This window comes from Ostrea edulis, chromosome 2 (genome assembly GCF_947568905.1).
Source record: "Ostrea edulis chromosome 2, xbOstEdul1.1, whole genome shotgun sequence".
Lineage (NCBI taxonomy): Eukaryota > Metazoa > Mollusca > Bivalvia > Ostreida > Ostreidae > Ostrea > Ostrea edulis.
In genome coordinates, this window is record NC_079165.1 from 26,571,033 (window position 1) to 26,587,054 (window position 16,022).

Below are 16,022 nucleotides of genomic sequence, written 5' to 3' on the forward strand. Positions count from 1 at the left end.
AGGATAATCATTATGTCTCCATGTTTATTTACTACAGACCCGGAGGTGTATTCCTACATCAGTATTAGCTAGGATAATCATTATGTCCCCATGTTTATTTACTACTGACTCCGAGGTGTATTCCTACATCAATATTAGCTAGGATAATCATTATGTCCCAATGTTTATTTACTACAGACTCCGAGGTGTATTCCTACATCAGTATTAGCTAGGATTATGTCCCAATGTTTATTTACTACAGACTCCGAGGTGTATTCCTACATCAGTGTTAGCTAGGATAATCATTATGTCCCAATGTTTATTTACTACAGACCCTGAGGTGTATTCCTACATCAGTATAAGCTAGGATTATGTCCCAATGTTTATTTACTACAGACTCCGAGGTGTATTCCTACATCAATATTAGCTAGGATAATCATTATGTCCCAATGTTTATTTACTACAGACCCTGAGGTGTATTCCTACATCAGTATAAGCTAGGATTATGTCCCAATGTTTATTTACTTCAGACCCTGAGGTGTATTCCTACACAAACTTTTCTGTTAACATTTTGTTTTCGAGAAAAATTGTTCTGTTCCCACACCAAACTCTTCATTTTCCATCTTCAAATGTTCCATTCTTGATCAGAACCATTCTGTTCTCACCCAGAACTGTTCCAATCCACCTTCTCAACATTCATTCCCTGAATCAAAACTGTTGATCGTTCACGATTTCTCTGGTGTGGTAGAACACTTTTGGGTCTGTACCTCAGACCTTCTTGTGTGCAATATTAAAGAATCAGATAGGGGGTGTTAGAGGAGTTCTGAAAAGATGGGATGGTATTTTTATTCTATGGGAAATAATGATGTATATCTTTCACCTCAATATCGTATAACATATATATACAGTGATTTTGGTGTGTTGAAAATGTTTGTATTATAGGCGAATGACAAAATTTCATCAAAAATAAAATTGCCAAAATTTCCATTCATATTAACACTTACTAAAATGAGTATTTGCTAAAAGATGAAGTGTCAACATCTCAAACTACTTTTTTTTGGAGAAAAATTCATCACCTGATGCCAAAATTATCTGATTTGTAGAAAATGTTGTGAGCTTGTTTTTAAATTCTTTATAGTGGTTAATGGACAGTATACCTTGTCTACATTAAATGTTGTACAATTCACAGTCCTGTGTATTTCATAGATATGTTTCAACTTCATTTTTTGAATACTATTTATGTACTATTCCAGATGCTGTCTACACTGAATACAGTAAATGACGCTTATAACGAACATGGTTAATATAACAAATTCACGCTTATTGCGAAGTGATATTTATTCCCTTATGAGAGGAAATTAGTGAAAATTTTATTGGATATAACAAAGTTTGGTTATAACAAAGTTTCGCTGGTCGTGGAGGTTCACTGTAACCATGTTTTACTGTAGATGTGTAATACCGGACTTGTCGCTGGTCCTGGAAGTTCGCTATAACCGTGTTTTACTGTAGTCGTGTAATACCAGAATTGTTGCTGGTCCTGGAGGTTCACTATAACCATGTTTTACTGTAGTCGTGTAATACCGGACTTGTCACTGGTCCTGGAGGTTTGCTATAATGGTGCTTTACTGTAGTCGTGTAATACCGGACTTGTCGCAGGTCCTGGATGTTCACTATAACCATGTTTTACTGTAGATGTGTAATACCGGACTTGTCGCTGGTCCTGGAGGTTCACTATAACCGTGTTTTACTGTAGATGTGTAATACCGGACTTGTCGCGGGTCCTGGAGGTTCGCTATAACCGTGTTTTACTGTAGATGTGTAATACCGGACTTGTCGCTGGTCCTGGAGGTTCGCTATAACCGTGTTTTACTGTAGACATGTAATACCGGACTTGTCGCGGGTCCTGGAGGTTCGCTATAACCGTGTTTTACTGTAGTCGTGTAATACCAGACATGACATGCTGGTCCTGGAGGTTCGCTATAACCGTGTTTTACTGTAGATGTGTAATACCGGACTTGTCGCTGGTCCTGGAGGTTCGCTATAACCATGTTTTACTGTAGTCGTGTAATACTGGACTTGTCGCTGGTCCTGGAGGTTCGCTATAACCGTGTTTTACTGTAGATTTGTAATACCAGACATGTCGCTGGTCCTGGAGGTTCGCTATAACCGTGTTTTACTGTAGTCGTGTAATACCGGACATGTTGGGATAGACAAGTTTCACTGTGTATGTTAAACTGTTCTGCATGTCTGCATGTAACAATGAAAGTCTGAAATGTTTTTTATATAATCAGTTACCAATGTAATATTTTGTAAGTACTTGATATCTAAGAAAAATCCCTGTAAATGGGATGAATTTGTCAATAGAAAATCACTACCCACAAATTCCTTGAAAATTGAATAAATGCCAGCTTTACAATTAGGCAAGGCTTTTCGGTCTATTTTACTCCTGACAAACCCTTCAGCAGATTCTTCCTCTGAAACCAAAGACAATGTTTGCAAAATCTTGTAATTTTGTTCATACTGAATTTTGATTCTGGATAGTGACCAGCTGGATATTGCGGAGACTATGGGCCACGTCAGAAGTATTATTTTTTTTTACATTAGGGAATGTGAAGGACTTGTAAGACCGAGGAAATTATTAGTGTTCAGAAATTCAGAATCTGCAGAGATTGACTCCTGTGAACTCGTCTTAACAAAAACTATTTATCAACATCATTTTCTCCCACTTTTACCTGTGTAAAATTAATGGAATCCTTCATTAGTTGAAGTGTTTGTATTAGGAAGTTCCACCTCGGGGACTAGATTCGCTGTCTAGGACAAGGCTTTGCTATTCCACACAAGTAAATGATGCAGGATTACTTTTCTCGCATTTTATCTACTGTTTAGTGTATTAATTCTTGAGCTTTGAGAAGATTTAAAATCATCAAAATAATCCTCATTTGAACTTAATTGCAAAAACTGATTTGACAGTCAGAAAAAGCATACTCAAAAATGGTTTACACATAATATGTAAACTATTAAACCCAAGTTTGTCCCTCAGAAAGCTGTATCAAATCGAAATTTGAAGAATCCAATACAAAATATTTTACGTCACCGTGTAACTTACAGAAAATAAATTACATCATAATCAATTATTTCACAGCAGTGTAGGACAATGCTATTGATATTATTCTTAATCACATTGTAATTTTTCTGGGAATTTGATAAATTTCTAAGTTTACACATGAAATGTAAACTTTTTTCTGGTATGTTCTTTCTAAAAAGGATATATTCGTTTTGAAGTTATACGGTCAAATCCCCGCATCAAATAATGCTAGGAACGTTATTCACGCGTTACGAGCTAAACAGCATGGTATTGTGTCATCTCCGATCCTGACAGAAAATGAATTTGATTATTTTGTTTCATCTGAAAATTTTCAAGATCAATCAATATAAAAAAGAAATAATCGAGACTATAATGGAAGAAGAACAATCCATTATGAGCAATCCTCAACCCTACATGATCGAAATATTCAACCCTGAAGGTGAGATTTCCTTATCCCACATGAATACCGTACTCAAGATTGATTATTACAATATTACATTTCAAGATGTTTTTTTAAAACATGAAAGTCGGTATGCAAACCATAATTTTGTTGACTCCAAGGTCCATATTAGGAATACATTAAATATGAGCTACAATTTTAGAGAGGAAATCTGCCAAGAGTTTGTAAAGAGAAAAGTAAACCAAAAATTTCTGGCTTATACGTGTACAGAGTTTTTGAAATCTGATCCTCTAATTCTAGCCGTTAGAATAAATTTACCTTTCTGAATTATGAAACGTACTATTGCTTCTTACCTGTCTGAAGGAATTTTGTTGTCAAGAGCTTCAGACCAGCAGTTCTCAAAAACTCTGTTTTACGAGTAATTGAATGCCTGATATATTATAATAATTTGTCATTTATTTACATGCTAACCAAGGATGATGCTGTCTCTCGAGTAAGGATATATGCATGTTTTCTTGCTTGTCAATGAAAAAGTGCCTTACATCCATCACTTGCATTCATCTCCGTACTTTTTATGTGCCTAGACAGAACATACATGTAGTACATGTATTATGGAAAAGCGATGTCTGTATGTCTGTCCGTCCATCCATTCAAGGTTTTCTGTTTCTATTTTCATTTCTCTGCCACATATCAAGCTGAAACACTCTAAATCATGTTGCAAATTTGATCCATTTCAACTTCCCTTGCTAGAGATTTGCCCCAGCCTTTATTTAAAATTTAATGTCATATGGAGGGTACATGATTTGCCCGTCTAATTCCTCCCACAGTGTTTGTATGGGTATGGAAGCTGTGAATATGGCAAGGATTTTGATCTTCTTCGATTTTTGAGGAAATTACAGGTTGTTGAACTTAGTTCGTTTTGAGAAAATATTACCTAGAGAGTATAATATATAACTTGTTCATCTAACCCCTAACCTCCCCCCCCCCCCCCCCCCCCCACACACACACAGTTTTCAAGTAAGGGCCTTCTCATTTTACAAAGTATTTGTATGGGTATTGAAGAGGTGGCAAGTAATGATTTTCTTCAATTTTTGAAAAAATTGCAGGTTATTTAATTTAGTCGGTTTTGAGTAAATATTGCAAAGTAAGTACAAAGTTTGCCCATTTAACTCCTCACAGTTTTCAAGCTAAGGCCTTTGTAAACAATTTGAAGATGTGCATATTGCAAGGATTTTGATTCCCAACAATTTTCTAATTTTTCTTTTAAAAAATTACAAGTGGTTGAACTTGGTCAACTTTGGGGAAATGTTTTAGACACGGGGTTTTTTGGTTTGCCCATTGACCTCCTGTCACAGTTTTTAGCTCACCTGAGCTGAAAGCTCAAGTGAGCTTTTCTGATCGCTTTTTGTCCGTCGTCTGTCTGTCTGTCCGTCTGTCTGTTAAACTTTTCACATTTTCGACTTCTCCTCCAGAACCACTGGGCCAATTTCAACCAAACATGGCCAAAAACATCCTTGGGTGAAGGGCTTTCAAGTTTGTTCAAATGAAGGGCCATGTTCCTTTAAAAGGGGAGATAATCACAAAAATGCAAAAATAGGGTGGGGTCATTTAAAAATCTTCTTCTCAAGAACCACTGGGCCAGAAGAGCTGAAATTTACCTGAAAGCTTCCTGACATATTGCAGATTCAAGTTTGTTCAAATCATGGCCCCCGGTGTTAGGATAGGGCCACAAGGGGGGATCAAAGTTTTACATACAAATATATAGGGAAAAACTTAAAAAATCTTCTTCTCAAGAACCACTAAGCCAGAAAAGCTGAGATTTACATGAAAGCTTCCTGACATAATGCAGATTCAAGTTTGTTCAAATCATGGGCCCCGGGGGTTGGATGGGGCCACAATAGGGGATCAAAGTTTTACATACAAATATATAGTAAAAATCTTCTTCTCAAGAACCACTGAGCCAGAAAAGCTGATTTTTACATGAAAACTTTCTGACATAGTGCAGATTCAAGTTTGTTCAAATCATGGGCCCCGGGGGTTGGATGGGGCCACAAGGGGGGATCAAAGTTTTACATACAAATATATAGGGAAAAACTTCTCAAGAACCACTGAGCCAGAAAAGCTGATTTTTACATGAAAACTTTCTGACATAGTGCAGATTCAAGTTTGTTGAAATCATGGCCCCCGGGGGTAGGATGGGTCCACAAGGGGGATCAAAGTTTTACATACAAATATATAGTTAAAATCTTTTTCTCAATAACCACTGAGTCAGAAAAGCAGATATTTACAAGAAAACTTTCTGACATAGTGCAGATTCAAGTTTGTTCAACTCATGGCCCCCGGGGGGTAGGATGGGGCCACAAGTGGGCTGGGGGTCAAAGTTTTACATACAAATATAGGAAAAAGCTTTAAAAATCTTCTTCTCAAGAACCATTGGGCCAAAGAAGTTGACATTCACATGAAAGCTTTCTGACATAGTGTAGATTCAAGTGTGCAAAGGGTAGTTTGGGCCATAATAGGGACCAAGGTTTTACATGCAAATATATATGGAAAGTCTTCAGATATGGGCCAAGGTGACTCAGGTGAGCGATGTGACCCATGGGCCTCTTGTTAAGCTAAGACCCTGTATTCATACGATGCAAAAGAAAGTCGTCACGGCTAGATGATGGCTGATACGCACTGCCTGAAACAAAGTTCTACAACTCATGGCTTGAGAAAAACACCCTATATATTAAGCATGTGACAGGCGTATTATATACCGTTTCTGAAATTCTGGTACTCTTGTTCAGTCTCTATAGTTACAAATGCTGTTTAACTTTGTGAAAGTTGTGAGGTTGTGTGATTCATGCATGAGGTAGAGGGGATAGATATTAATCTTTCTAAATCTCCCTGTGTTCTCTGCTTTCACTAATATGGAAGATGAAACTTTGTGAGCATCAAGTTATCTAATCATCAAGTCTGTTTGATTTGTGATCCCATTTTTTTTACAGTCACGGAACATTAGTCTAATAGCAAAACAGCAATAATGAGAAAAAGATTGAAAGTGAATCTTCAGTTTTATTTTAAGAAAGTTAATGGTAAAAACAAGTACTTTATGAAGTAAACTAAAAGTACAAAATTGCAATGATTTATTCCAAGTATGTCCAAAAACAATTTTGTGACTGCAGTAAGACTAGCAGCTATACAGATGAACGGATGCTTAATGTGGGGGATAAGATTAAACATTTCTGCCTAACCTTGGGTCCTGGTATTCTGAGACTTTCAGGAAATGGGTTTGGTGTCAGTTCCTACAATCTAGGCCTTGGCGCAGGCCTCTATTGGAAAATCATTATTTTGTAGTTATGAGATGCTGATATGACCTGGCTACATTTTTCTAGGATTCTGTTTCTCCAGTTAATTACTTGATGGCTATGGTTTCTTAAGATGTCTCTCTCTTCTTTTTTTTTATCATTACCCTGTTGATTTGGCTGCTGATTTGACAAGCGGGGTCATTGTATCATTTCAGTATCATCTCAATTGCATTACAAAAAAACTCTGTGTTTTGTTGTTTGTAGGCTGAGACGGAGTTGCGTGTAGCCCAAGCGGAATTTGACAGACAGGCAGAAATAACCAAGTTACTTCTAGAAGGAGTCAGCAGTGCTCATGTAAGTCGGACAAAGAAACTAACAGTGCCTTTCTCACAACAATCACAACCAAGTTTTCACATGCAGAAGGAGAGGGATTGAACTGTAAAAGCAAAGCCATGACAAAACTTCTTTATTAAAATGAAGTGAATATTAATTTTATATGCTTTGATTTAAACAATATTTATTCAATAAATTGATGGGATTGGGCAGCAGGCTTAGCCGATATGAGCCCTCTCCCTACTTTCAATCTCAAATAATTGTAATTCATAGCATTAAGAGGCTTTTTTTTCCAGGCCCATCATCTACGCTGTTTAAATGACTTCATAGAGGCCCAGCTAACATACTACGCTCAGTGCCAGCAGTATATTTCTGACCTGCAGCGCCAACTTGGAAGGTAATTTTGGCCACACCTGTATCCATGCATGTTTCAATGTATTGCTTTAATATTCTAAGCCTAGTAGTATGCTTTATAATTATCATGTTCATGATGATTTTTATAACACGGTGATCACCTTCCCTAGTATCAACCTTTCCTGTGGACTGTAATGTTTTGCTAACAGCTGGTGTTTGAAAGTTGCCACACCAATAAGGTCTTTTGTTATAGAAGTATGTTGATGTAAGATGGGGGCATTCTGCGTATTCATTTAACAGGCTTATGATATGCACTGGTTATACAGATCGCTAAGATCGGCCAGGGATGGCTACTTCACATGAAAGAAGATCATAAGGTTGTACTCTAGTTTGGCAACTATGATTATTAATTAAGTAAATACAATATTGACTTAAATAAAAAGGAAAAGAAATAAATATGCCCCCCTTCTAAATAAAACAACAAAAAGAAAACCATCCTTCAACCCCTTTTATTTACATGGAGCATTGCAATTTGTTAATTTTTTTTTAAAGTTTAACTTAATGTAACAAGAATGCACTTCATCGTCGGTGAACTTCACTGTTAAATTCAGCAGCAAATTAATTTGTCAAAATTAAAATTTGCCACGAACAAATGAAGCAGAATTACATGTACTTATTACATTACGCGGGTTATGAATATTTTTTCTGCAGTGCTAGCTACCTTCCTCACCTGATAAAACAACAAAGAAAGCATTTTATGGTTATATTTTCATGTATTTTTAAAAAATATAAACTATATTTAAGTACTGAAATATCATATCGTTGACCATTTCGTTACCTTAAACAGAACAGCCAATGTACCCTTTGACCTTGATGACGCTCCATATTTGGTAATGATTATGCAGATGGATGTGCTAAAAACCGGATCAAATTCATTGTTGTAGAAGAAAGCATAATGTCAATTTCTAAACAAATATAAGAGAATGTAAATATTTCATTATACAATAATATTGTTATTAAGGTGTCTTGCACTGAAATTTCATTCCATTCACATTTGATGTTCATAGCTTAGAACATGGAATTTCTGTTATATGTTCAAGGAGTTTCCATGCAAGGTGAAGATAACGAACAGTGATCAATCTCATAAGTTCTATAAGCAATACAAAATAGATAGTTAGGCAAACACGGACCCCTGGACACACCAGAGGTGGGATCAGGTGCCTAGGAGGAGTAAGCATCCCCTGTTGACCGGTCACACCCGCCGTGAGCCCTATATACTGATCAGGTAAACGGAGTTATCCGCAGTCAAAATCAGTGTGCCAAGAACGGCTTAACAATCGGTATGAAACACGTCAGACAGCATTTGACCCAATGCAAGGTTGTATTGACAAATTAGATCGTTATAACGACCATAGAATTTGTGAAATGCTGACTTCAATCGAGACTATTGAAACCCCTGTACCATCAACTTGTTTGTCAGTAGCTTACCTCGATTTAAAAACTGACTATACGCAGAAAAAGCTCTTGCATATCGAATCAGTTGAGATATATAAACACCATATGCAGGTGATAGTGGAATATTGCTACATAAATATGGGAAGTTGACGATGGAGAAGCTGAAGTCATACAGTTGAGTTGTCAGTTTGCCGTTAATGTCTACTTTCAATAAAATATCTAAGTATGAAGCAGAAGTGGATGACTCTGTCTTGAATGCTAACATATGATAATGCTGGGTTTATTCTAGTAGAGAATTTTTGACATGGGTTGTTTTTGTTGGGTTTTGGTCTTTTTTTATGTTGATTTGTTTGACTTCATTATCTTTGTTATCATGCATGCTTCTGAACTTCATCTGTAATTTTATTTAACCTGCAGTCAGACACAGAGTTCTTCCCCATCCCTTCATCACTAGACCAGCATTCCATTTTAATTGTCAATGTTACACCCTCACTATTTACGTGCAAAATCAGCACTAACTTGCAGAAAAAATCATTAATGCAATGGAACAAATTATCAAAATTATTATTGCAAAATTGTGAAGATTCATTATGAATTAGAATTGTTAAATTACAACCAAAAAAAAAAAAATCTAGAATAAAAATGTATGAAAGAAAATATTTACAAAGGGAAAACAATTATGAAAATATATATAAAATTCAAAGAAAGTATATGAGTCATTATTGCTTAATTACATTATAGATATGCAGACATTGCTTTTTGATTACAAGTACGTCACAATGATATTAGTCAACCTTCAAACAGTGGTAGAAATCCGTGCCCTATGTCTGACTGCTGTGGTTTTGTTTCAGTTACTCTCAGACTGTTGGTGTCGGGAACAGTTCTTCGAATTCCTCGGGGGCAGGTATATCATCCAGTATCCCCACCTCAGTCCCCCTTCAGCCTTCTGCACCACCCCAGATCAATGTTATAGCAGCCACGCCCAATGTAGAGAAAAAACAGGCTCGCGTTTTGTATGACTATGACGCAGCTGATAGTTCTGAGCTCACGCTTTTAGCTGATGAAGTAAGATATCACTACAGGAATTTTTTAATTTTTGTTAATTTGAATTTGCATGCCTCTTGCTGATTTTTGGGATTTTCTATTGGTTGATTGTCAGTCTGTGTTAAAGGTAGTTGTGTTACAGCGTTGACTATGTTGTTTTAAAATAATTATAGTGTTCATATATATCTTCCTTAAGAGAGTATCTTGAAATTTCTTGCTTTAGATACTTATTTTTATATATATTTCATTCCTAATCTCCAAATTTCTGTGTGTCAGTAAATATTTCTCATTGGTTTTATGCATTATTTGATACTTAATAATCCTCCATAATTACTACATTTGTACAAATTTGAATTTCCCCCCATACTGGATTCATTGGAATTGTCATACTGGTCTCATTACATTTTATTTCAAATTTTGTTTTCAGCTCATAACAGTTTACAGAACCCCAGGAATGGACCCTGATTGGCTGATGGCAGAGAGGGGCCCACAGAAGGGAAAAGTTCCTACTACATATCTAGAAGTGTTAGAATGATAATGAACTCGGAATGCATTCGCATGACCATAAGATCTTTTTACTGTGAGATTTCTAACGATTTTGAATGTTGCAATATGTCATTGTTGAATTGTTTATGTGTAGGCTATGTCTGCATCTAAAGTTTATCATCTGAAGAATATCATATTCGTAATATCCTACATGTACATACTCTGTACACACGAAATAATCTTAACAAAAATTTTCCTTCTGCACATTGTATCAGTGTACAAGTGGTGTCAAGGGGGGCAACTCTATATCAGTAAATCGACTGCAGTTTAGATGACATTAAATCAACAACAGTTTAAATAACGTGCCCATTTATCACCGATATGAAGAAAAAACCAGGAATAAACAATTTTCAGATGCAAAGTGTCATGATACACTGTGTTTATGATACAGATTATTATACAGGTATGTGCACTCAAATTCAGACACTTTTATTTATTCACCTGTTGACATTGACGATATAGAATGTAAAAAATATCACTGAATCTGTGAAGATAAAGAGTTCCTTTCATGTTGCATGTGCATGCATGTTCCCACAGTCCATGGTCTACATGCAGCAAGGTTGAGGGAAATATAGCACAGGAAATTTGAGGGGACTTTAGCACAGGAAATTTGAGGGGACTTTAGCACAGGAAAGTTGAGGGAATTATACATATGTAGCATCACAATGGAGTACATGTAGTTGGTCAGCGAGCTTGTTGGAGGAGGAGGGGGGGGGGGGGGGGTGCTGTTTAATGCCATTGGTGTTTGGGGTTTTTCCCACAGTTTAAATGTTCATTATTCCAAAACCTGCAAGAAAGTTAGGAAAGAAATAAACAAACCAAAAATTCCAACAGTTTAATAAGATTACGTTTGCGCAATTTACAGCAAAGCAAACAGCCCTTCATTTTTATGCCTTATTTTAACTTTATGATGAAATGCATGCATCTTACATGTATTCATATTTTCTGATAATTTAAAAGTGTCTCACTACAGAAATCAAAAGTGTAAAGTGTGTAAACAATGTATGTCAATATGGATTTAAATTGGTTGTGTTATTGGACCATATGTTGAAAATCTACGTATTTGGTCACATTAATGATGTACTGCAATTAATTTAGGTTGGCTTTTATAAGAGCAAAAGGAATAGGTGATGCTTTTAACTATGATGTGCATTGAAGTTGTCTATGGCACATGTATGCATTAAGTTTTCCATGAAGGAGTTATGTGTAGTTCATGAGACCTAACTTGCTTTTCTCTTCCTCGCATGATGTGTATTTTGTACAGTAGTGGATTTGGTTTTTGTGGGTATTTGTTCTGGGGGTTGCAACCCCCAACTCCCCTTCCCCTTCACAGTTGATTATTTTTTAAAACAAAAAACATGTTGTCTTTTGCCATTTTGGTCTCTTCAATTCCACTTTTTGGACAGAAAAGGTGCCAAACTTGTTGGATTGCACCCCCCCCCCCCCCCCCTCCCTTTAGAAAAAAATTAAGGATCTGCCTCTGTTGTAACAGGAAGTGACTGAGATATTTTATTGATAGATGCTGTTGGATTACATACTGTACAAGTTTTGTTTTGTATTGAATTGTGTATTACTAAGGTAAAGGACCATACAGTTCATTGCAAATGTAAAGTATTATTACATAAATGTAATTGTACAATAATTATGTAATCATATAGTAACATAATATAAATATATACAAAGCAGGGTAGGTTATCTGACATACTAATTCATAATTGTGTAATTGAGGAAAACCTCTAAATTCTTTTCTTGTATTAATTAAATCACTTATGATACACATTTCCAATTTACAAATGCAGCGACGTTTTCATTTGATAAGAATTGAATGCGTTTGAAAGTTGTGGGTTTTTTTTTTTTTCATAATGATGTTTCAATGTGTACATATTAATACATACAATTGAGGATAACCTCCTTTGTATCTTGTATTGGAACAGGTTTTTTTTAGAAGTATGTTTTCCCATTTACATAACTCTGTGACATTTTCATTTGATAGGAAATGATTAAAATTAAAAGTGGAGATGTTTTTATAGAATGATATTTATGAATATGTAGATTTTGTCGGATTACATACTGCATATGTCTTGTGAATAATAGCTATTTTATTGTTAAATACACCACAAGGCTTGTATAAAGGAACTGTCATTCTCCGAAATTTCAATGTTATTGTAATGTACAGAAATCTATTGGATCATTTTTTCATGAGTTTGAAGTGATGGACAGTATTAGATTTTAAATGTACCTGTTTCCAGGTGATATATTGACTTGCCAGTATAGGCTAGAGATTTCCTTAAGCTGAATTAAATTCAGAAATATCTTCACAGTACCAAACTATGTTTTTCAACGACATAGTTTAATAGAGTACATTTATATTCCATTTTTAAAAAAAGCAAAAACAAAAAACAATTTGATCTGGTGTCTGGGGCATTTTTTTTCTCTCTCACGTATTCCATAAATTCAATCATTTATTGATCATCGTTATACAAATGTTATTGCATTAAGAAAATACCCAATTCACCGTTATTACTGACATGTACCCAATTTTTATGGATATACTGCACACTGAATCTGTTATTGTAAAGAAGTATGGAAATTATTTCCAGGGGAGACAATTTTTGGCCGTATGTTGATGGTAATTTCTAATTGGAGCTGATTTTAGGGTTTGGTAATTGCTGTAGTTTGTGGGAAGTAGAAATGAAGAGAACATTGTTTTTAAACCTGTGCAAAACATTATTAAAATCCATGAATAATATTGCCTGCCTTGTTTTTGTACAAACTGATGACGATGTTGTGGAGGTCGTCACTAGTTTATGTGTATTTGACACGATCCTCCCTTGACTGACGTTTGCATTACGTTCCTTTGAGAATTTTTCACTCGTAAAGAAAATTCACCAGCTATAGGCACCTGTTTAAAGCGCACAAGGCCGTAGCAGTGAGGGTTCTTTATTGTGACTAGGACACGAGGCCACGATTTTTAAGGTCTCATCAGAAATACGTGTGATTCTTAATATTGAATGCGGAGTGTGAGACGAAGGAATAGTTCTTTTTATGCCCCTGGCTCGAAGATTCGGGACGTCTAGTTTTTTTACTTGTTTATCTGTGGCAAAAAAGCTTGACCTTGGTCTGACATATCTTACACCACAAGACTGAGGTGAACCTTTCATATTTGGTATGTGTATGGCTTGTGGCAAGATTGTTTCATTGACACCAAAATCTTTGACCTGGTGACAACATGGAAACCGCCGCGGTGGTCTTGAGGTTAGAGCGTTCGCCCCGCATGCGGAATGCCGGGGTTTGAATCCCGGCCGCGACAGACCTAAGTCGTTAAGAGAGGTAGTGACAGTTCCATCGCCAAACGCTCGGCATCAGGTGTGAATGTCGTGGATCCTCGAATATGACCTTAAAAACGGATGTCCCGTGTTACACACAGTAGGGGTGGCACGCTAAAGAACCCTCACTGCTCTGCTCAATGGCCGAGCAAAGGCTTAAATTTGAAGCCCTTCATCGGTCTTGGTGACGTCTCCATATGAGTGAACAATTCTGGAGACAGACGTTAAACAAAATTCAACCTTAACATGGACCTTTGACCTACTTTTAGAAAATTTGATGACAAGCCATGTTTCAAGTCATAAGAGGTATTTTTAAATCAAGCATGTGCATTTTTTTGCGAGACCTTTCCAACGATACCAGATTTGTTGACATTGACCTAGTGTTTAGAATTTTTTCCAAAAAATTTAAATACCGTTCCACTTTGTTGTAATCGGGGGCATCAGTGTTTCGCAACACACATCTTGTTTTTGTTGGGGTTTGATGCAGAGGAGCGGGGTTGGAATCCACAATCTCCGGTCATGAAGCGAATCCACTGAGCCACCGCGTCTGGTTTTCCTACAGTGTACACGTGTAGTTACTAGTGATTTACATTATACTTATACCTGAGAAACATTTGTTTCTCAAGTCAACAACATCAAAACCTATGACTTTTCAACACTTTTCACGACCATTCCTCACGATAAATCAAAGATTAGATTTTGACATCATAGACAGTTACTTCTTCAACAAAAATGAAAAACAGAAATATTCATATCTAGTGATCAGTCATCCAAAAACTTACTTTGTTAAACACCACTCTGATTCCACGCACAAGTACTCTGAAGTTGAAATAAAAAATATGCTAGAGTTCCTCATTGACAATATATTCGTGGTTGTTGGTGATCAGGTCTTCCAACAGTCTGTTGGAATTCCCATGGGCACAAATTGTGTTCCTTTGTTAGCTGGCCTGTTTTTATATTCATATGAAGCAGAATTTCTTCAAAAACGAAAACTGATTATTCCTAGCAGTATCTATCACATACTGGTGGCTGTATAACACAAATATTAAAGTGGGAAAAGGATTAAAGACTTGCATTAGCAAACTCTTTATAAAATGAGAGAGAGAGAACTATTTAACATTACTGACTGCAAAACGGGTCACAGGTACGTGTATACATGCATTTGTTACATATCACTTCTCGTCTGTTTCAACGCCCCAGACATCAATCGGCGCACGCTTTACCCGTGAAACAGCAAAAGTAACTTCACGAAAACTGAATTATTCCTGTCTTGTTTCTGTTGTGTAATTCTGATGTTAGTACCGCCCATGCGATAACAAGGTGGGAGGAGTTCGTTTTATCACATATGCTTACTCCTCCTAGGCACCTGATCCCACCTCTGGTGTGTCCAGGGGTCTGTGTTTGCCCAACTATCTATTTTGTATTGCTTATAGGAGTTATGAGATTGATCACTGTTCGTTATCTTCACCTTGCATATGCGATAAAAAACACCTGTTTGTGATAATCAGATACAATCCCTGAACAACAAAAGAAAGTCACTGTAAATATGTGACAAAGAAATATTAATTCTATACTCTTGACACCTATCGGCTTCCGTGGGATCTAACTCGGGTCGCAGCTGCGTGAACCACTGTGACGCTACACGAACACCCGTTTGTTTTCTTTTCTTCATTTTTATACGCCCGTCAAAGACAGAATGTATGGTATGGCGTCGACTGTCTGTCTGTCCGTTCGGACCTTGTAGGCAAATTAAAAAATTAACTGTAAAGCCCAGGATCTTACAACTTGGTATATTTGATCACCATGATAAGTGGAAGATGTCTAAGGTTTTCAAGGTCAAATGTCAAGGTCGTAGTACCATTTATTAGAAAAAACTTGTAAGCTAGATACAGACCGAACCGAAAGCTCCAGGATTTTACAACTTGGCTCATTCGATCACCATGATGAGAGGAAGATGTCTATTGTTTTCAAGGTCAAGAGCCAAGGTCGTAGCATCAGTTAATAGGAAAATTTTATAGGCTGAATACATACCGCACTATTGGGACTAGGACTGTCAAACTTCGTACACATACTCCTCATGCCAAGCGAAGGACGCCTTTTGTTCTTCAAGGTCAAAGGTCAAAGTTGTAGTAACAGTAGGAAAACTTTGTAGAAAAATGCAGACCAAACTGTAGGGTCCAGGATCTTACAACTTAGTACAGTTGATCACC

The 16,022-nt window shown here is 36.6% G+C and overlaps 1 protein-coding gene across 10 annotated transcripts in view; it reads left to right on the plus strand.

The window, feature by feature from the left end:
• The window catches only part of LOC125679020 (endophilin-B1-like), a 34,283-nt gene extending 21,048 nt beyond the window's left edge, over positions 1–13,235 (plus strand). For 6 of the 10 annotated variants that reach the window (XM_056156535.1, XM_056156536.1, XM_056156537.1 and 3 more), the window contains 5 exons: positions 3,940–3,957; positions 7,019–7,108; positions 7,384–7,484; positions 9,748–9,961; positions 10,368–13,235. In XM_056156535.1, the coding sequence (XP_056012510.1) occupies positions 3,940–3,957; positions 7,019–7,108; positions 7,384–7,484; positions 9,748–9,961; positions 10,368–10,475 (531 nt within the window). In that variant the 3' untranslated portion in view covers positions 10,476–13,235. Of the gene's footprint in view, positions 1–1,232; positions 1,254–3,939; positions 3,958–7,018; positions 7,109–7,383; positions 7,485–9,747; positions 9,962–10,367 lie in introns of all 10 variants that reach the window. The other 4 variants (XM_048917901.2, XM_056156539.1, XM_056156538.1 and 1 more) reach the window with 4 other exon arrangements.
• The last annotated feature ends 2,787 nt before the right edge of the window (positions 13,236–16,022 follow it).